General features: G+C 43.1%; 1 protein-coding gene across 1 annotated transcript; it reads right to left on the bottom strand.

Annotated features, from left to right (window-relative positions):
* Positions 1 to 159: 159 nt before the first annotated feature.
* LOC130079897 (liprin-alpha-1-like) lies at positions 160 to 24139 on the bottom strand (the record flags this gene model as incomplete). The annotated part of the gene is made up of 3 exons (XM_056245134.1): positions 23328 to 24139; positions 4161 to 4421; positions 160 to 261 (listed from the first exon to the last, which is right to left on the bottom strand). Coding segments are annotated over exons 2-3 (363 nt in total), but the record flags the coding sequence as incomplete, so codon positions are not given.
* Positions 24140 to 24258: the final 119 nt, after the last annotated feature.

The following is a 24258-nucleotide window of genomic DNA, read 5'->3' as shown; positions in this document are numbered from 1 at the left end:
TTGTCCGTTAAAAAAAAAAGGTTCAAGAGAATTAAAATCACAGATTGATGCTTTTATTTCATTTTACAAAATTTCCCAACTTTTCTGGAAATGGGGTTTGTACATAAATATTTTTTTTGTATGTAACTTCTATAAACTTGTAGCGGTCTGAGAACTCACGCGTGTGTTGTTTCTCTCTGCCTTGAGCTCGGCGATCTCCTCCTCTCGCTCCAGAAGCTGCTCGCGACACATATTCACTTCCTTTGTAAGAGCAGCAAATTCCTTCAGCGCCATGAAACACAAAACAACATTAAACGGACTTCAAGTTCCATTCTGAAAGATGGTATAGTTGACAATAATATAATCCAGCAGGTTATCAAAGGAGCTGTTCAAAAGCCTGTTTAGATTGCTAAAGGTCTATATTTCACTGTATTGAAGATAGTCTGAAGCACTTCATATCAAGCATTTTGTGCAGCTCAAGTCGTGCTGCACCTCACTCTGTGACCTCTGCTAGTCTTCACAAGTGTTTTGTCAATGGAAATGCATTATTCACTGATGTTAATTCATGCAACTGGCAGGAGTTTTCCATGCAGAGACCTGATTAATTGGTAATTTGCATAATCATATGTATAAGTCTATAATATACCTATAGACTAAACACATAATTCGCATGAGCACACTGTCACCGTTATCACAGATTCACGTTTTTGAAGTTTACACTAAGATGATACATTTTTCAAAAATTTAAAAAACTTGCACCTTGGAAGCGATTTCAAAGTTTGTCTCGAGCCAGACACTGTTGCCGTGCAAATTAACAGCCAGAACACATTAAAAGTTTTCTGTTTTCAGTTAAAACGGTGTCGTGTTAGCGGACCCTAAGTTAATAACTAATGATCTTTGCAATGGGAGTGAAAAAAATCAAAAACTTTAGCTGGACAATAACTTTACTCTCGAGCTGCTGTAAAGCCAAAACTATCTCTGGTATTTTAATTTCATTTTATCACTGTAATCTATATTGGTGAGCGCTGTATAAATGAAGGTGACTTGACTTGCAACGACGATCACAAAGCAATAACCCGAGGGGTCACGGGTCCTGACAGACCCAGATGATGACACTGTGTGTGTGACGTGTGTTACCTGTGGCGGTGTGTGTGACGTGTGTTACCTGTGGCGGTGTGTGTGACGTGTGTTACCTGTGGCGGTGTGTGTGACGTGTGTTACCTGTGGCAGTGCGTGTTACCTGTGGCTGTGTGTGTGACGCGTGTTACCTGTGGCAGTGCGTGTGACGTGTGTTACCTGTGACAGAGCGTGTGACGTGTGTTACCTGTGGCAGTGTGTGTGACGCGTGTTACCTGTGGCAGTGTGTGTGACGCGTGTTACCTGTGGCAGTGTGTGTGACGTGTGTTACCTGTGGCAGTGTGTGTGACGTGTGTTACCTGTGGCAGTGCGTGTGACGTGTGTTACCTGTGGCAGTGTGTGTGACGTGTGTTACCTGTGGCAGTGTGTGTGACGTGTGTTACCTGTGGCAGAGCGTGTGACGTGTGTTACCTGTGGCAGTGCGTGTGACGTGTGTTACCTGTGGCAGAGCGTGTGACGTGTGTTACCTGTGGCAGTGCGTGTGACGTGTGTTACCTGTGGCAGTGTGTGTGACGTGTGTTACCTGTGGCAGAGCGTGTGACGTGTGTTACCTGTGGCAGAGCGTGTGACGTGTGTTACCTGTGGCAGAGCGTGTGACGTGTGTTACCTGTGGCAGAGCGTGTGACGTGTGTTACCTGTGGCAGTGCGTGTGACGTGTGTTACCTGTGGCAGTGTGTGTGACGTGTGTTACCTGTGGCAGAGCGTGTGACGTGTGTTACCTGTGGCAGTGCGTGTGACGTGTGTTACCTGTGGCAGTGTGTGTGACGTGTGTTACCTGTGGCAGAGCGTGTGACGTGTGTTACCTGTGGCAGAGCGTGTGATGCGTGTTACCTGTGGCAGTGCGTGTGATGCGTGTTACCTGTGGCAGTGTGTATGACGTGTGTTACCTGTGGCAGAGCGTGTGACGTGTGTTACCTGTGGCAGTGCGTGTGATGCGTGTTACCTGTGGCAGAGCGTGTGACGTGTGTTACCTGTGGCAGTGTGTGTGACGTGTGTTACCTGTGACAGTGTGTATGACGTGTGTTACCTGTGGCAGAGCGTGTGATGCGTGTTACCTGTGGCAGTGTGTATGACGTGTGTTACCTGTGGCAGAGCGTGTGACGTGTGTTACCTGTGACAGAGCGTGTGATGCGTGTTACCTGTGGCAGAGCGTGTGACGTGTGTTACCTGTGGCAGTGCGTGTGACGTGTGTTACCTGTGACAGAGCGTGTGACGTGTGTTACCTGTGACAGAGCGTGTGATGCGTGTTACCTGTGGCAGAGCGTGTGACGTGTGTTACCTGTGGCAGTGCGTGTGACGTGTGTTACCTGTGGCAGAGCGTGTGACGTGTGTTACCTGTGACAGAGCGTGTGATGCGTGTTACCTGTGGCAGAGCGTGTGACGTGTGTTACCTGTGGCAGAGCGTGTGACGTGTGTTACCTGTGGCAGAGCGTGTGACGTGTGTTACCTGTGACAGAGCGTGTGATGCGTGTTACCTGTGGCAGAGCGTGTGACGTGTGTTACCTGTGGCAGAGCGTGTGACGTGTGTTACCTGTGGCAGAGCGTGTGACGTGTGTTACCTGTGGCAGAGCGTGTGACGTGTGTTACCTGTGGCAGAGCGTGTGACGTGTGTTACCTGTGACAGAGCGTGTGATGCGTGTTACCTGTGGCAGAGCGTGTGACGTGTGTTACCTGTGGCAGTGCGTGTGACGTGTGTTACCTGTGGCAGTGTGTATGACGTGTGTTACCTGTGGCAGAGCGTGTGACGTGTGTTACCTGTGACAGTGTGTGTGACGTGTGTTACCTGTGGCAGAGCGTGTGACGTGTGTTACCTGTGGCAGTGTGTGTGACGTGTGTTACCTGTGACAGTGTGTATGACGTGTGTTACCTGTGGCAGAGCGTGTGACGTGTGTTACCTGTGACAGTGTGTATGACGTGTGTTACCTGTGGCAGAGCGTGTGACGTGTGTTACCTGTGGCAGTGTGTGTGACGTGTGTTACCTGTGACAGTGTGTATGACGTGTGTTACCTGTGGCAGAGCGTGTGATGCGTGTTACCTGTGGCAGTGTGTATGACGTGTGTTACCTGTGGCAGAGCGTGTGACGTGTGTTACCTGTGACAGAGCGTGTGATGCGTGTTACCTGTGGCAGAGCGTGTGACGTGTGTTACCTGTGGCAGTGCGTGTGACGTGTGTTACCTGTGACAGAGCGTGTGACGTGTGTTACCTGTGGCAGAGCGTGTGACGTGTGTTACCTGTGGCAGTGTGTGTGACGTGTGTTACCTGTGGCAGAGCGTGTGACGTGTGTTACCTGTGGCAGTGTGTGTGACGTGTGTTACCTGTGGCAGTGTGTATGACGTGTGTTACCTGTGGCAGAGCGTGTGACGTGTGTTACCTGTGACAGTGTGTATGACGTGTGTTACCTGTGGCAGAGCGTGTGACGTGTGTTACCTGTGGCAGTGTGTGTGACGTGTGTTACCTGTGACAGTGTGTATGACGTGTGTTACCTGTGGCAGAGCGTGTGATGCGTGTTACCTGTGGCAGTGTGTATGACGTGTGTTACCTGTGGCAGAGCGTGTGACGTGTGTTACCTGTGACAGAGCGTGTGATGCGTGTTACCTGTGGCAGAGCGTGTGACGTGTGTTACCTGTGGCAGTGCGTGTGACGTGTGTTACCTGTGACAGAGCGTGTGACGTGTGTTACCTGTGACAGAGCGTGTGATGCGTGTTACCTGTGGCAGAGCGTGTGACGTGTGTTACCTGTGGCAGTGCGTGTGACGTGTGTTACCTGTGGCAGAGCGTGTGACGTGTGTTACCTGTGACAGAGCGTGTGATGCGTGTTACCTGTGGCAGAGCGTGTGACGTGTGTTACCTGTGGCAGAGCGTGTGACGTGCGTTACCTGTGGCAGAGCGTGTGACGTGTGTTACCTGTGACAGAGCGTGTGATGCGTGTTACCTGTGGCAGAGCGTGTGACGTGTGTTACCTGTGGCAGAGCGTGTGACGTGTGTGTGATGCGTGTTACCTGTGGGAGTGTGTGTGACGCGTTTTACCTGTGGTGATCTTGTTACCTGTGGGAGTGCACTGTTGAGCTGTCTCTGCAGGGAGTCTCTGTCGTGGCTGATCTCGTGGAGTTTGCTCTGCGTCACACACAGGTTCTCCTGCGTCTCTCGGAGTGTGTCCAGCAGCCGATCTCTCTCCTCCAGCATAGACACCATAAGAGACTCAAAGTGACCCTCAGAGTCCGTCTGTCCGGGAGAGCCGGATCCGAGAGCGCCTCCATTCCCACCGACCTCCGCCTCGCTGATAGTGGGCATCACCTCGCACATCATCTACAGACAGCAGATCAGATCAGTAACCGACAGAAGATCAGATCAGTAACAGACAGAAGATCAGATCAGTAACAGACAGAAGATCAGATCAGTAACGGACAGAAGATCAGATCAGTAACAGACAGAAGATCAGATCAGTAACAGACAGAAGATCAGATCAGTAACGGACAGAAGATCAGATCAGTAACAGACAGAAGATCAGATCAGTAACAGACAGAAGATCAGATCAGTAACCGACAGAAGATCAGATCAGTAACGGACAGAAGATCAGATCAGTAACAGACAGAAGATCAGATCAGTAACAGACAGAAGATCAGATCAGTAACAGACAGAAGATCAGATCAGTAACAGACAGAAGATCAGATCAGTAACGGACAGAAGATCAGATCAGTAACAGACAGAAGATCAGATCAGTAACAGACAGAAGATCAGATCAGTAACAGACAGAAGATCAGATCAGTAACGGACAGAAGATCAGATCAGTAACAGACAGAAGATCAGATCAGTAACAGACAGAAGATCAGATCAGTAACGGACAGAAGATCAGATCAGTAACAGACAGAAGATCAGATCAGTAACCGACAGAAGATCAGATCAGTAACCGACAGAAGATCAGATCAGTAACCGACAGAAGATCAGATCAGTAACCGACAGAAGATCAGATCAGTAACGGACAGAAGATCAGATCAGTAACGGACAGAAGATCAGATCAGTAACGGACAGAAGATCAGATCAGTAACGGACAGAAGATCAGATCAGTAACAGACAGAAGATCAGATCAGTAACAGACAGAAGATCAGATCAGTAACAGACAGAAGATCAGATCAGTAACAGACAGAAGATCAGATCAGTAACGGACAGAAGATCAGATCAGTACCAGACAGAAGATCAGATCAGTAACAGACAGAAGATCAGATCAGTAACAGACAGAAGATCAGATCAGTAACAGACAGAAGATCAGATCAGTAACCGACAGAAGATCAGATCAGTAACCGACAGAAGATCAGATCAGTAACCGACAGAAGATCAGATCAGTAACAGACAGAAGATCAGATCAGTAACGGACAGAAGATCAGATCAGTAACAGACAGAAGATCAGATCAGTAACAGACAGAAGATCAGATCAGTAACGGACAGAAGATCAGATCAGTAACGGACAGAAGATCAGATCAGTAACAGACAGAAGATCAGATCAGTAACAGACAGAAGATCAGATCAGTAACCGACAGAAGATCAGATCAGTAACCGACAGAAGATCAGATCAGTAACAGACAGAAGATCAGATCAGTAACAGACAGAAGATCAGATCAGTAACAGACAGAAGATCAGATCAGTAACCGACAGAAGATCAGTAACCGACAGAAGATCAGATCAGTAACAGACAGAAGATCAGATCAGTAACAGACAGAAGATCAGATCAGTAACAGACAGAAGATCAGATCAGTAACAGACAGAAGATCAGATCAGTAACAGACAGAAGATCAGATCAGTAAGAGACAGGAGATCAGATCAGTAACAGACAGAAGATCAGATCAGTAACAGACAGAAGATCAGATCAGTAACGGACAGAAGATCAGATCAGTAACAGACAGAAGATCAGATCAGTAACGGACAGAAGATCAGATCAGTAACGGACAGAAGATCAGATCAGTAACAGACAGAAGATCAGATCAGTAACCGACAGAAGATCAGATCAGTAACCGACAGAAGATCAGATCAGTAACCGACAGAAGATCAGATCAGTAACCGACAGAAGATCAGATCAGTAACGGACAGCAGATCAGATCAGTAACAGACAGAAGATCAGATCAGTAACGGACAGAAGATCAGATCAGTAACAGACAGAAGATCAGATCAGTAACCGACAGAAGATCAGATCAGTAACAGACAGAAGATCAGATCAGTAACGGACAGAAGATCAGATCAGTAACGGACAGAAGATCAGATCAGTAACAGACAGAAGATCAGATCAGTAACCGACAGAAGATCAGATCAGTCACCGACAGAAGATCAGATCAGTAACCGACAGAAGATCAGATCAGTAACGGACAGCAGATCAGATCAGTAACAGACAGAAGATCAGATCAGTAACGGACAGAAGATCAGATCAGTAACAGACAGAAGATCAGATCAGTAACCGACAGAAGATCAGATCAGTAACGGACAGCAGATCAGATCAGTAACGGACAGAAGATCAGATCAGTAACGGACAGCAGATCAGATCAGTAACGGACAGCAGGTCAGATCAGTAACGGACAGAAGATCAGATCAGTAACGGACAGCAGATCAGATCAGTAACGGAGAGAAGATCAGATCAGACAGAAGATCAGATCAGTAACGGACAGAAGATCAGATCAGTAACAGACAGAAGATCAGATCAGTAACGGACAGAAGATCAGATCAGTAACGGACAGAAGATCAGATCAGTAACGGACAGAAGATCAGATCAGTAACAGACAGAAGATCAGATCAGTAACAGACAGAAGATCAGATCAGTAACGGACAGAAGATCAGATCAGTAACGGACATAAGATCAGATCAGTAACAGACAGAAGATCAGATCAGTAACGGACAGAAGATCAGATCAGTAACAGACAGAAGATCAGATCAGTAACGGACAGAAGATCAGATCAGTAACGGACATAAGATCAGATCAGTAACAGACAGAAGATCAGATCAGTAACGGACAGAAGATCAGATCAGTAACGGACAGAAGATCAGATCAGTAACGGACAGCAGATCAGATCAGTAACGGACATAAGATCAGATCAGTAACAGACAGAAGATCAGATCAGTAACGGACAGAAGATCAGATCAGTAACAGACAGAAGATCAGATCAGTAACGGACAGAAGATCAGATCAGTAACGGACATAAGATCAGATCAGTAACAGACAGAAGATCAGATCAGTAACGGACAGAAGATCAGATCAGTAACAGACAGCAGATCAGATCAGTAACGGACAGCAGATCAGATCAGTAACGGACAGCAGATCAGATCAGTAACGGACAGAAGATCAGATCAGTAACAGACAGAAGATCAGATCAGTAACGGACATAAGATCAGATCAGTAACAGACAGAAGATCAGATCAGTAACGGACAGAAGATCAGATCAGTAACAGACAGAAGATCAGATCAGTAACGGACAGCAGATCAGATCAGTAACAGACAGAAGATCAGATCAGTAACAGACAGCAGATCAGATCAGTAACGGACAGAAGATCAGATCAGTAACGGACAGAAGATCAGATCAGTAACGGACAGAAGATCAGATCAGTAACGGACAGAAGATCAGATCAGTAACGGACAAAAGATCAGATCAGTAACAGACAGAAGATCAGATCAGTAACGGACAAAAGATCAGATCAGTAACCGACAGAAGATCAGATAAGTAACCGACAGAAGATCAGATCAGTAACGGACAGAAGATCAGATCAGTAACGGACAGAAGATCAGATCAGACAGAAGATCAGATCAGAAGATCAGATCAATAACAGACAGAAGATCAGATCAGTAACGGACAGAAGATCAGATCAGTAACAGACAGAAGATCAGATCAGTAACGGACAGAAGATCAGTACCAGACAGAAGATCAGATCAGAAGATCAGATCAATAACAGACAGAAGATCAGATCAGTAACAGACAGAAGATCAGATCAGTAACAGACAGAAGATCAGATCAGTAACAGACAGAAGATCAGATCAGACAGAAGATCAGATCAGAAGATCAGATCAGTAACAGACAGAAGATCAGATCAGTAACGGACAGAAGATCAGATCAGTAACAGACAGCAGATCAGATCAGTAACGGACAGAAGATCAGATCAGTAACGGACAGCAGATCAGATCAGTAACAGACAGAAGATCAGATCAGTAACAGACAGAAGATCAGATCAGTAACGGACAGAAGATCAGATCAGTAACGGACAGAAGATCAGATCAGTAACAGACAGAAGATCAGATCAGTAACAGACAGCAGATCAGATCAGTAACGGACAGAAGATCAGATCAGTAACAGACAGAAGATCAGATCAGTAACAGACAGAAGATCAGATCAGTAACAGACAGCAGATCAGATCAGTAACAGACAGAAGATCAGATCAGTAACGGACAGAAGATCAGATCAGTAACAGACAGCAGATCAGATCAGTAACGGACAGAAGATCAGATCAGTAACGGACAGAAGATCAGATCAGTAACAGACAGAAGATCAGATCAGTAACAGACAGAAGATCAGATCAGTAACGGACAGAAGATCAGATCAGTAACAGACAGCAGATCAGATCAGTAACGGACAGAAGATCAGATCAGTAACAGACAGCAGATCAGATCAGTAACAGACAGAAGATCAGATCAGTAACAGACAGAAGATCAGATCAGTAACGGACAGAAGATCAGATCAGTAACAGACAGAAGATCAGATCAGTAACGGACAGAAGATCAGATCAGTAACGGACAGAAGATCAGATCAGTAACAGACAGAAGATCAGATCAGTAACGGACAGAAGATCAGATCAGTAACAGACAGAAGATCAGATCAGTAACGGACAGAAGATCAGATCAGTAACAGACAGAAGATCAGATCAGTAACGGACAGAAGATCAGATCAGTAACGGACAGAAGATCAGATCAGTAACGGACAGAAGATCAGATCAGACAGAAGATCAGATCAGTAACAGACAGAAGATCAGATCAGTAACAGACAGAAGATCAGATCAGTAACGGACAGAAGATCAGATCAGTAACAGACAGAAGATGAGATCAGTAACAGACAGAAGATCAGATCAGTAACGGACAGAAGATCAGATCAGTAACAGACAGCAGATCAGATCAGTAACAGACAGAAGATCAGATCAGTAACAGACAGAAGATCAGATCAGTAACGGACAGAAGATCAGATCAGTAACGGACCGAAGATCAGATCAGTAACAGACAGAAGATCAGATCAGTAACGGACAGAAGATCAGATCAGTACCAGACAGAAGATCAGATCAGTAACAGACAAAAGATCAGATCAGTAACAGACAGCAGATCAGATCAGTAACAGACAGAAGATCAGATCAGTAACGGACAGAAGATCAGATCAGTAACAGACAGCAGATCAGATCAGTAACGGACAGAAGATCAGATCAGTAACGGACAGAAGATCAGATCAGTAACAGACAGAAGATCAGATCAGTCACGGACAGAAGATCAGATCAGTAACAGACAGCAGATCAGATCAGTAACAGACAGCAGATCAGATCAGTAACAGACAGAAGATCAGATCAGTAACGGACAGAAGATCAGATCAGTAACGGACAGAAGATCAGATCAGACAGAAGATCAGATCAGTAACAGACAGAAGATCAGATCAGTAACAGACAGAAGATCAGATCAGTAACGGACAGAAGATCAGATCAGTAACAGACAGAAGATCAGATCAGTAACAGACAGAAGATCAGATCAGTAACGGACAGAAGATCAGATCAGTAACGGACAGAAGATCAGATCAGTAACAGACAGAAGATCAGATCAGTAACGGACAGAAGATCAGATCAGTAACGGACAGAAGATCAGATCAGTAACAGACAGAAGATCAGATCAGTAACGGACAGAAGATCAGATCAGTAACAGACAGCAGATCAGATCAGTAACAGACAGAAGATCAGATCAGTAACGGACAGAAGATCAGATCAGTAACGGACAGAAGATCAGATCAGTAACAGACAGAAGATCAGATCAGTAACAGACAGAAGATCAGATCAGTAACGGACAGAAGATCAGATCAGTAACAGACAGAAGATCAGATCAGTAACAGACAGAAGATCAGATCAGTAACGGACAGAAGATCAGATCAGTAACGGACAGAAGATCAGATCAGTAACAGACAGAAGATCAGATCAGTAACAGACAGAAGATCAGATCAGTAACGGACAGAAGATCAGATCAGTAACGGACAGAAGATCAGATCAGTAACAGACAGAAGATCAGATCAGTAACGGACAGAAGATCAGATCAGTAACGGACAGAAGATCAGATCAGTAACAGACAGAAGATCAGATCAGTCACGGACAGAAGATCAGATCAGTAACAGACAGCAGATCAGATCAGTAACAGACAGCAGATCAGATCAGTAACAGACAGAAGATCAGATCAGTAACGGACAGAAGATCAGATCAGTAACGGACAGAAGATCAGATCAGACAGAAGATCAGATCAGTAACAGACAGAAGATCAGATCAGTAACAGACAGAAGATCAGATCAGTAACGGACAGAAGATCAGATCAGTAACAGACAGAAGATCAGATCAGTAACAGACAGAAGATCAGATCAGTAACGGACAGAAGATCAGATCAGTAACGGACAGAAGATCAGATCAGTAACAGACAGAAGATCAGATCAGTAACAGACAGAAGATCAGATCAGTAACGGACAGAAGATCAGATCAGTAACGGACAGAAGATCAGATCAGTAACAGACAGCAGATCAGATCAGTAACGGACAGAAGATCAGATCAGTAACAGACAGAAGATCAGATCAGTAACGGACAGAAGATCAGATCAGTAACAGACAGCAGATCAGATCAGTAACGGACAGAAGATCAGATCAGTAACGGACAGCAGATCAGATCAGTAACGGACAGAAGATCAGATCAGTAACAGACAGAAGATCAGATCAGTAACGGACAGAAGATCAGATCAGTACCAGACAGAAGATCAGATCAGTAACAGACAGAAGATCAGATCAGTAACGGACAGAAGATCAGATCAGTAACGGACAGAAGATCAGATCAGTAACAGACAGAAGATCAGATCAGTAACGGACAGAAGATCAGATCAGTAACGGACAGAAGATCAGATCAGTAACGGACAGAAGATCAGATCAGTAACGGACAGAAGATCAGATCAGTAACGGACAGAAGATCAGATCAGTACCAGACAGAAGATCAGATCAGTAACAGACAGAAGATCAGATCAGTAACGGACAGAAGATCAGATCAGTAACAGACAGAAGATCAGATCAGTAACAGACAGAAGATCAGATCAGTAACAGACAGAAGATCAGATCAGTAACAGACAGAAGATCAGATCAGTAACGGACAGAAGATCAGATCAGTACCAGACAGAAGATCAGATCAGTAACGGACAGAAGATCAGATCAGTAACGGACAGAAGATCAGATCAGTACCAGAAAGAAGATCAGATCAGTAACAGACAGCAGATCAGATCAGTAACGGACATAAGATCAGATCAGTAACGGACAGAAGATCAGATCAGTAACGGACATAAGATCAGATCAGTAACAGACAGAAGATCAGATCAGTAACAGACAGAAGATCAGATCAGTAACGGACAGAAGATCAGATCAGTAACAGACAGAAGATCAGATCAGTAACGGACAGAAGATCAGATCAGTAACAGACAGAAGATCAGATCAGTAACAGACAGAAGATCAGATCAGTAACGGACAGAAGATCAGATCAGTAACGGACAGAAGATCAGATCAGTAACAGACAGAAGATCAGATCAGTAACGGACAGAAGATCAGATCAGTAACGGACAGAAGATCAGATCAGTAACAGACAGAAGATCAGATCAGTAACGGACAGAAGATCAGATCAGTAACAGACAGAAGATCAGATCAGTAACGGACAGAAGATCAGATCAGTAACAGACAGAAGATCAGATCAGTAACGGACAGAAGATCAGATCAGTAACAGACAGAAGATCAGATCAGTAACGGACAGAAGATCAGATCAGTAACAGACAGAAGATCAGATCAGTAACGGACAGAAGATCAGATCAGTAACAGACAGAAGATCAGATCAGTAACGGACAGAAGATCAGATCAGTAACAGACAGAAGATCAGATCAGTAACAGACAGAAGATCAGATCAGTAACAGACAGAAGATCAGATCAGTAACAGACAGAAGATCAGATCAGTAACGGACAGAAGATCAGATCAGTACCAGACAGAAGATCAGATCAGTAACGGACAGAAGATCAGATCAGTAACGGACAGAAGATCAGATCAGTACCAGACAGAAGATCAGATCAGTAACGGACATAAGATCAGATCAGTAACAGACAGCAGATCAGATCAGTAACGGACATAAGATCAGATCAGTAACGGACAGAAGATCAGATCAGTAACGGACATAAGATCAGATCAGTAACAGACAGAAGATCAGATCAGTAACAGACAGAAGATCATATCAGTAACCGACAGAAGATCAGATCAGTAACGGACAGAAGATCAGATCAGTAACGGACATAAGATCAGATCAGTAACAGACAGAAGATCAGATCAGTAACGGACATAAGATCAGATCAGTAACGGACAGAAGATCAGATCAGTAACAGACAGAAGATCAGATCAGTAACGGACAGAAGATCAGATCAGTAACGGACATAAGATCAGATCAGTAACAGACAGAAGATCAGATCAGTAACAGACAGAAGATCAGATCAGTAACGGACATAAGATCAGATCAGTAACAGACAGAAGATCAGATCAGTAACGGACATAAGATCAGATCAGTAACGGACAGAAGATCAGATCAGTAACGGACATAAGATCAGATCAGTAACAGACAGAAGATCAGATCAGTAACAGACAGAAGATCAGATCAGTAACGGACAGAAGATCAGATCAGTAACGGACATAAGATCAGATCAGTAACGGACAGAAGATCAGATCAGTAACGGACATAAGATCAGATCAGTAACAGACAGCAGATCAGATCAGTAACAGACAGAAGATCAGATCAGTAAAGGACATAAGATCAGATCAGTAACGGACAGAAGATCAGATCAGTAACGGACATAAGATCAGATCAGTAACAGACAGAAGATCAGATCAGTAACAGACAGAAGATCAGATCAGTAACGGACAGAAGATCAGATCAGTAACGGACATAAGATCAGATCAGTAACGGACAGAAGATCAGATCAGTAACGGACATAAGATCAGATCAGTAACAGTCAGCAGATCAGATCAGTAACAGACAGAAGATCAGATCAGTAACAGACAGAAGATCAGATCAGTAACAGACAGAAGATCAGATCAGTAACGGACAGAAGATCAGATCAGTACCAGACAGAAGATCAGATCAGTAACGGACAGAAGATCAGATCAGTAACGGACAGAAGATCAGATCAGTACCAGACAGAAGATCAGATCAGTAACAGACAGAAGATCAGATCAGTAACAGACAGAAGATCAGATCAGTAACAGACAGAAGATCAGATCAGTAACCGACAGAAGATCAGATCAGTAACGGACATAAGATCAGATCAGTAACCGACAGAAGATCAGATCAGTAACGGACAGAAGATCAGATCAGTGACAGACAGAAGATCAGATCAGTAACAGACAGAAGATCAGATCAGTAACAGACAGAAGATCAGATCAGTAACGGACATAAGATCAGATCAGTAACGGACAGAAGATCAGATCAGTAACGGACATAAGATCAGATCAGTAACAGTCAGCAGATCAGATCAGTAACAGACAGAAGATCAGATCAGTAACAGACAGAAGATCAGATCAGTAACAGACAGAAGATCAGATCAGTAACGGACAGAAGATCAGATCAGTACCAGACAGAAGATCAGATCAGTAACGGACAGAAGATCAGATCAGTAACGGACAGAAGATCAGATCAGTACCAGACAGAAGATCAGATCAGTAACGGACAGAAGATCAGATCAGTAACGGACAGCAGATCAGATCAGTAACAGACAGAAGATCAGATCAGTAACAGACAGAAGTTTAGATCAGTAACGGACAGAAGATCAGATCAGTAACAGACAGAAGATCAGATCAGTAACAGACAGAAGATCAGATCAGTAACGGACAGAAGATCAGATCAGTACCAGACAGAAGATCAGATCAGTAACGGACAGAAGATCAGATCAGTAACGGACAGCAGATCAGATCAGTAACAGACAGAAGATCAGATCAGTAACAGACAGAAGATCAGATCAGTAACGGACAGAAGATCAGATCAGTAACGGACAGAAGATCAGATCAGTACCAGACAGAAGATCAGATCAGTAACAGACAGAAGATCAGATCAGTAACAGACAGAAGATCAGATCAGTAACAGACAGAAGATCAGATCAGTAACCGACAGAAGATCAGATCAGTAACGGACATAAGATCAGATCAGTAACCGACAGAAGATCAGATCAGTAACGGACAGAAGATCAGATCAGTGACAGACAGAAGATCAGATCAGTAACAGACAGAAGATCAGATCAGTAACAGACAGAAGATCAGATCAGTAACAGACAGAAGATCAGATCAGTAACAGACAGAAGATCAGATCAGTAACAGACAGAAGATCAGATCAGTAACAGACAGAAGATCAGATCAGTAACGGACAGAAGATCAGATCAGTAACAGACAGAAGATCAGATCAGTAACGGACATAAGATCAGATCAGTAACAGACAGAAGATCAGATCAGTAACAGACAGAAGATCAGATCAGTAACGGACAGAAGATCAGATCAGTAACAGACAGAAGATCAGATCAGTAACGGACAGCAGATCAGATCAGTAACGGACAGAAGATCAGATCAGTACCGGACAGAAGATCAGATCAGTAACAGACAGAAGATCAGATCAGTAACGGACAGAAGATCAGATCAGTAACAGACAGAAGATCAGATCAGTAACGGACAGCAGATCAGATCAGTAACGGACAGAAGATCAGATCAGTACCGGACAGAAGATCAGATCAGTAACAGACAGAAGATCAGATCAGTAACAGACAAAAGATCAGATCAGTAACGGACAGAAGATCAGATCAGTAACGGACATAAGATCAGATCAGTAACCGACAGAAGATCAGATCAGTAACGGACATAAGATCAGATCAGTAACAGACAGAAGATCAGATCAGTAACGGACATAAGATCAGATCAGTAACCGACAGAAGATCAGATCAGTAACGGACATAAGATCAGATCAGTAACAGACAGAAGATCAGATCAGTAACAGACAGAAGATCAGATCAGTAACCGACAGAAGATCAGATCAGTAACGGACAAAAGATCAGATCAGTAACAGACAGAAGATCAGATCAGTAACGGACATAAGATCAGATCAGTAACAGACAGAAGATCAGATCAGTAACGGACAGAAGATCAGATCAGTAACAGACAGAAGATCAGATCAGTAACGGACAGAAGATCAGATCAGTAACAGACAGAAGATCAGATAAGTAACGGACAGCAGATCAGATCAGTAACGGACAGAAGATCAGATCAGTAACGGACAGAAGATCAGATCAGTAACAGACAGAAGATCAGATCAGTAACGGACAGAAGATCAGATCAGTAACAGACAGAAGATCAGATCAGTAACGGACAGAAGATCAGATCAGTAACAGACAGAAGATCAGATCAGTAACAGACAGAAGATCAGATCAGTAACAGACAGAAGATCAGATCAGTAACAGACAGAAGATCAGATCAGTAACAGACAGAAGATCAGATCAGTAACAGACAGAAGATCAGATCAGTAACGGACAGAAGATCAGATCAGTAACGGACAGAAGATCAGATCAGTAACAGACAGAAGATCAGATCAGTAACAGACAGCAGATCAGATCAGTAACAGACAGAAGATCAGATCAGTAACGGACAGAAGATCAGATCAGTAACGGACAGAAGATCAGATCAGTAACAGACAGAAGATCAGATCAGTAACAGACAGAAGATCAGATCAGTAACAGACAGAAGATCAGATCAGTAACAGACAGAAGATCAGATCAGTAACAGACAGAAGATCAGATCAGTAACAGACAGAAGATCAGATCAGTACCAGACAGAAGATCAGATCAGTAACAGACAGAAGATCAGATCAGTAACAGACAGAAGATCAGATCAGTAACGGACAGAAGATCAGATCAGTAACGGACATAAGATCAGATCAGTAACCGACAGAAGATCAGATCAGTAACGGACAAAAGATCAGATCAGTAACGGACAGAAGATCAGATCAGTAACAGACAGAAGATCAGATCAGTAACGGACAGCAGATCAGATCAGTAACGGACAGCAGATCAGATCAGTAACGGACAGCAGATCAGATCAGTAACAGACAGAAGATCAGATCAGTAACAGACAGAAGATCAGATCAGTAACGGACAGAAGATCAGATCAGTAACAGACAGAAGATCAGATCAGTAACGGACAGAAGATCAGATCAGTAACAGACAGAAGATCAGATCAGTAACGGACAGAAGATCAGATCAGTAACGGACAGAAGATCAGATCAGTAACAGACAGAAGATCAGATCAGTAACAGACAGAAGATCAGATCAGTAACAGACAGAAGATCAGATCAGTAACAGACAGAAGATCAGATCAGTAACGGACAGAAGATCAGATCAGTAACGGACAGAAGATCAGATCAGTAACGGACAGCAGATCAGATCAGTAACAGACAGAAGATCAGATCAGTAACAGACAGAAGATCAGATCAGTAACAGACAGAAGATCAGATCAGTAACAGACAGAAGATCAGATCAGTACCAGACAGAAGATCAGATCAGTAACAGACAGAAGATCAGATCAGTAACGGACAAAAGATCAGATCAGTAACCGACAGAAGATCAGATCAGTAACGGACAAAAGATCAGATCAGTAACAGACAGCAGATCAGATCAGTAACGGACAGAAGATCAGATCAGTAACAGACAGCAGATCAGATCAGTAACGGACAGAAGATCAGATCAGTAACAGACAGAAGATCAGATCAGTAACAGACAGCAGATCAGATCAGTAACGGACAGAAGATCAGATCAGTAACGGACAGCAGATCAGATCAGTAACGGACAGAAGATCAGATCAGTAACAGACAGAAGATCAGATCAGTAACGGACAGAAGATCAGATCAGTAACGGACAGAAGATCAGATCAGTAACGGACAGAAGATCAGATCAGTAACGGACAGCAGATCAGATCAGTAACCGACAGCAGATCAGATCAGTAACGGACAGCAGATCAGATCAGTAACAGACAGCAGATCAGATCAGTAACGGACAGAAGATCAGATCAGTAACAGACAGCAGATCAGATCAGTAACAGACAGAAGATCAGATCAGTAACGGACAGAAGATCAGATCAGTAACGGACAGCAGATCAGATCAGTAACAGACAGCAGATCAGATCAGTAACGGACAGCAGATCAGATCAGTAACAGACAGAAGATCAGATCAGTAACGGACATAAGATCAGATCAGTAACCGACAGAAGATCAGATCAGTAACGGACAAAAGATCAGATCAGTAACGGACAGAAGATCAGATCAGTAACGGACAGAAGATCAGATCAGTAACCGACAGAAGATCAGATCAGTAACGGACAAAAGATCAGATCAGTAACGGACAGAAGATCAGATCAGTAACCGACAGAAGATCAGATCAGTAACGGACAGAAGATCAGATCAGTAACGGACAGAAGATCAGATCAGTAACAGACAGAAGATCAGATCAGTGACAGACAGAAGATCAGATCAGTAACAGACAGAAGATCAGATCAGTAACCGACAGAAGATCAGATCAGTAACGGACAGAAGATCAGATCAGTAACGGACAGAAGATCAGATCAGTAACGGACAGAAGATCAGATCAGTAACCGACAGAAGATCAGATCAGTAACGGACAGAAGATCAGATCAGTAACGGACAGAAGATCAGATCAGTAACGGACAGAAGATCAGATCAGTAACAGACAGAAGATCAGATCAGTAACAGACAGAAGATCAGATCAGTAACGGACAGCAGATCAGATCAGTAACAGACAGAAGATCAGATCAGTAACGGACATAAGATCAGATCAGTAACCGACAGAAGATCAGATCAGTAACGGACAAAAGATCAGATCAGTAACGGACAGAAGATCAGATCAGTAACGGACAGAAGATCAGATCAGTAACAGACAGAAGATCAGATCAGTAACGGACAGAAGATCAGATCAGTAACAGACAGAAGATCAGATCAGTAACAGACAGAAGATCAGATCAGTAACGGACAGCAGATCAGATCAGTAACAGACAGAAGATCAGATCAGTAACGGACATAAGATCAGATCAGTAACCGACAGAAGATCAGATCAGTAACGGACAAAAGATCAGATCAGTAACGGACAGAAGATCAGATCAGTAACGGACAGAAGATCAGATCAGTAACAGACAGAAGATCAGATCAGTAACAGACAGAAGATCAGATCAGTGACAGACAGAAGATCAGATCAGTAACAGACAGCAGATCAGATCAGTAACGGACAGCAGATCAGATCAGTAACAGACAGAAGATCAGATCAGTAACGGACAGCAGATCAGATCAGTAACAGACAGAAGATCAGATCAGTAACGGACATAAGATCAGATCAGTAACCGACAGAAGATCAGATCAGTAACGGACAAAAGATCAGATCAGTAACGGACAGAAGATCAGATCAGTAACAGACAGAAGATCAGATCAGTAACGGACAGAAGATCAGATCAGTAACAGACAGAAGATCAGATCAGTAACGGACAGCAGATCAGATCAGTAACAGACAGAAGATCAGATCAGTAACGGACATAAGATCAGATCAGTAACCGACAGAAGATCAGATCAGTAACGGACAAAAGATCAGATCAGTAACAGACAGAAGATCAGATCAGTAACGGACAGCAGATCAGATCAGTAACGGACAGAAGATCAGATCAGTAACGGACAGAAGATCAGATCAGTAACGGACAGAAGATCAGATCAGTAACAGACAGAAGATCAGATCAGTAACGGACAGAAGATCAGATCAGTAACAGACAGAAGATCAGATCAGTAACAGACAGAAGATCAGATCAGTAACGGACAGCAGATCAGATCAGTAACAGACAGAAGATCAGATCAGTAACAGACAGAAGATCAGATCAGTAACGGACAGAAGATCAGATCAGTAACGGACAGAAGATCAGATCAGTAACAGACAGAAGATCAGATCAGTAACAGACAGAAGATCAGATCAGTAACAGACAGAAGATCAGATCAGTAACAGACAGAAGATCAGATCAGTAACGGACAGAAGATCAGATCAGTAATGGACAGAAGATCAGATCAGTAACGGACAGAAGATCAGATCAGTAACAGACAGAAGATCAGATCAGTAACAGACAGAAGATCAGATCAGTAACCGACAGAAGATCAGATCAGTAACGGACATAAGATCAGATCAGTAACCGACAGAAGATCAGATCAGTAACGGACAGAAGATCAGATCAGTGACAGACAGAAGATCAGATCAGTAACAGACAGAAGATCAGATCAGTAACAGACAGAAGATCAGATCAGTAACAGACAGAAGATCAGATCAGTAACAGACAGGAGATCAGATCAGTAACAGACAGAAGATCAGATCAGTAACAGACAGAAGATCAGATCAGTAACGGACAGAAGATCAGATCAGTAACAGACAGAAGATCAGATCAGTAACGGACATAAGATCAGATCAGTAACAGACAGAAGATCAGATCAGTAACAGACAGAAGATCAGATCAGTAACGGACAGAAGATCAGATCAGTAACAGACAGAAGATCAGATCAGTAACGGACAGCAGATCAGATCAGTAACGGACAGAAGATCAGATCAGTACCGGACAGAAGATCAGATCAGTAACAGACAGAAGATCAGATCAGTAACAGACAAAAGATCAGATCAGTAACGGACAGAAGATCAGATCAGTAACGGACATAAGATCAGATCAGTAACCGACAGAAGATCAGATCAGTAACGGACATAAGATCAGATCAGTAACAGACAGAAGATCAGATCAGTAACGGACAGAAGATCAGATCAGTAACCGACAGAAGATCAGATCAGTAACGGACAAAAGATCAGATCAGTAACGGACAGAAGATCAGATCAGTAACAGACAGAAGATCAGATCAGTAACGGACAGCAGATCAGATCAGTAACGGACAGAAGATCAGATCAGTAACGGACAGAAGATCAGATCAGTAACAGACAGAAGATCAGATCAGTAACGGACAGAAGATCAGATCAGTAACAGACAGAAGATCAGATCAGTAACAGACAGAAGATCAGATCAGTAACAGACAGAAGATCAGATCAGTAACAGACAGAAGATCAGATCAGTAACGGACAGAAGATCAGATCAGTAACGGACAGAAGATCAGATCAGTAACGGACAGAAGATCAGATCAGTAACAGACAGAAGATCAGATCAGTAACAGACAGAAGATCAGATCAGTAACCGACAGAAGATCAGATCAGTAACGGACATAAGATCAGATCAGTAACCGACAGAAGATCAGATCAGTAACGGACAGAAGATCAGATCAGTAACGGACAGAAGATCAGATCAGTAACGGACAGAAGATCAGATCAGTAACGGACAGAAGATCAGATCAGTAACGGACAGAAGATCAGATCAGTAACAGACAGCAGATCAGATCAGTAACGGACATAAGATCAGATCAGTAACCGACAGAAGATCAGATCAGTAACGGACAGAAGATCAGATCAGTAACGGACAGAAGATCAGATCAGTAACAGACAGCAGATCAGATCAGTAACGGACATAAGATCAGATCAGTAACAGACAGAAGATCAGATCAGTAACGGACAGAAGATCAGATCAGTAACGGACAGAAGATCAGATCAGTAACCGACAGAAGATCAGATCAGTAACGGACATAAGATCAGATCAGTAACCGACAGAAGATCAGATCAGTAACGGACAGAAGATCAGATCAGTGACAGACAGAAGATCAGATCAGTAACGGACAGAAGATCAGATCAGTAACAGACAGCAGATCAGATCAGTAACGGACAGAAGATCAGATCAGTAACGGACAGAAGATCAGATCAGTAACGGACAGCAGATCAGATCAGTAACAGACAGAAGATCAGATCAGTAACAGACAGCAGATCAGATCAGTAACAGACAGCAGATCAGATCAGTAACAGACAGCAGATCAGATCAGTAACAGACAGAAGATCAGATCAGTAACAGACAGAAGATCAGATCAGTAACGGACAGAAGATCAGATCAGTAACAGACAGAAGATCAGATCAGTAACAGACAGAAGATCAGATCAGTAACAGACAGAAGATCAGATCAGTAACAGACAGAAGATCAGATCAGTAACGGACAGAAGATCAGATCAGTAACGGACAGAAGATCAGATCAGTAACGGACAGAAGATCAGATCAGTAACGGACAGAAGATCAGATCAGTAACAGACAGAAGATCAGATCAGTAACAGACAGAAGATCAGATCAGTAACAGACAGAAGATCAGATCAGTAACGGACAGCAGATCAGATCAGTAACGGACAGAAGATCAGATCAGTAACGGACAGAAGATCAGATCAGTAACGGACAGAAGATCAGATCAGTAACAGACAGAAGATCAGATCAGTAACAGACAGAAGATCAGATCAGTAACAGACAGAAGATCAGATCAGTAACAGACAGAAGATCAGATCAGTAACGGACAGAAGATCAGATCAGTAACAGACAGAAGATCAGATCAGTAACAGACAGAAGATCAGATCAGTAACAGACAGAAGATCAGATCAGTAACAGACAGAAGATCAGATCAGTAACAGACAGAAGATCAGATCAGTAACAGACAGAAGATCAGATCAGTAACGGACAGAAGATCAGATCAGTAACGGACAGAAGATCAGATCAGTAACAGACAGAAGATCAGATCAGTAACAGACAGAAGATCAGATCAGTAACGGACAGAAGATCAGATCAGTAACGGACAGAAGATCAGATCAGTAACGGACAGAAGATCAGATCAGTAACAGACAGAAGATCAGATCAGTAACAGACAGAAGATCAGATCAGTAACAGACAGAAGATCAGATCAGTAACGGACAGCAGATCAGATCAGTAACAGACAGAAGATCAGATCAGTAACAGACAGAAGATCAGATCAGTAACAGACAGAAGATCAGATCAGTAACAGACAGAAGATCAGATCAGTAACAGACAGAAGATCAGATCAGTAACGGACAGAAGATCAGATCAGTAACAGACAGAAGATCAGATCAGTAACGGACAGCAGATCAGATCAGTAACAGACAGAAGATCAGATCAGTAACAGACAGAAGATCAGATCAGTAACGGACAGCAGATCAGATCAGTAACGGACAGAAGATCAGATCAGTAACGGACAGAAGATCAGATCAGTAACGGACAGAAGATCAGATCAGTAACGGACAGAAGATCAGATCAGTAACGGACAGAAGATCAGATCAGTAACAGACAGAAGATCAGATCAGTAACAGACAGAAGATCAGATCAGTAACAGACATAAGATCAGATCAGTAACAGACAGAAGATCAGATCAGTAACAGACAGAAGATCAGATCAGTAACAGACAGAAGATCAGATCAGTAACAGACAGAAGATCAGATCAGTAACAGACATAAGATCAGATCAGTAACAGACAGAAGATCAGATCAGTAACAGACAGAAGATCAGATCAGTAACAGACAGAAGATCAGATCAGTAACGGACAGAAGATCAGATCAGTAACGGACAGAAGATCAGATCAGTAACGGACAGAAGATCAGATCAGTAACAGACAGAAGATCAGATCAGTAACAGACAGAAGATCAGATCAGTAACAGACAGAAGATCAGATCAGTAACGGACAGAAGATCAGATCAGTAACAGACAGAAGATCAGATCAGTAACAGACAGAAGATCAGATCAGTAACGGACAGAAGATCAGATCAGTAACAGACAGAAGATCAGATCAGTAACAGACAGAAGATCAGATCAGTAACAGACAGAAGATCAGATCAGTAACAGACAGAAGATCAGATCAGTAACAGACAGAAGATCAGATCAGTAACATTATAGATCAGTAGTATTTAATTACCTTGACTCTCAGCAGGGTTTGTTTCTCCTCTTCTGTATTATGTCGAGTCAATCACAGCCAATACATTTAAAAGATAAACTACGGCGCAAATTGTTCGTCAAGCCATCAAACTTTTCGACATGAGTGAAATAAGTCACCAATCACTTTTAAAAAGATCGCAGAGTGAGCGAAAAAATAAAGAAAATAAACAAGGCCTTTATAATGAGTGAGAAACATCCCTAGATACTAGAGATCTGAGTCTGAAGTGATGGAGAAAACATCCCTGATCAATCAAAGACTTCAGAAAGACCATCAGACTCTCACTACCATTCATATACACTCAAATACACATATCCATCATATAAATACAAAAATACTCATATATAAATAAACTCCAACAGCGGCCTGCGCTAGTTAGCATTAGCAGCTAAAGTAAGAGTAATCAAAATTATAATCATTTAAGCGCAGGAATAAAACAATTTTAGCGTTTAAAATCGACGCGTAAACCCGACGTTTACTGACATGTTGTAATTTGAAAATATGAATTAATGAATCGCGTTTATTAGTGTCAATTATTCTGACGCGTCACCATCTGATCCATGAGGAAAAACACCGGGATAAAAGTACAAATCGACAACTTTAAAAGCACAAGGCGCTCTTTAAACGACACTAGCCACAAACAAAGTATTCCGTCGCCTAGTTTGGCTTCGAAAAAGAACAATTAATGCAGAAAAAAATAGTTAAAACAAAATTTAAAGCGAGAGTTTGTCGCTGCTCCAGAATCCTGCGCTCGCGAGAGGTGAGGACGTGCTGACGTCACGACGCCAAATCCCGTGGAAGATACAAAGACATCTTCAAAAAAGGGGGGGAAAAAGACATGAAAACGCGAGGAATCCAAGTTTCCATGGATGTTATTAATTCATCATAAATGTACTGGTTTTCATTTATTTTC

Source organism: Rhinichthys klamathensis, unplaced genomic scaffold (genome assembly GCF_029890125.1).
Source record: "Rhinichthys klamathensis goyatoka isolate OS25496 unplaced genomic scaffold, OSU_Roscu_1.1 h1tg001490l_1, whole genome shotgun sequence".
Lineage (NCBI taxonomy): Eukaryota > Metazoa > Chordata > Actinopteri > Cypriniformes > Leuciscidae > Rhinichthys > Rhinichthys klamathensis.
This window is presented reverse-complemented; position numbering and strand designations above follow the sequence as displayed.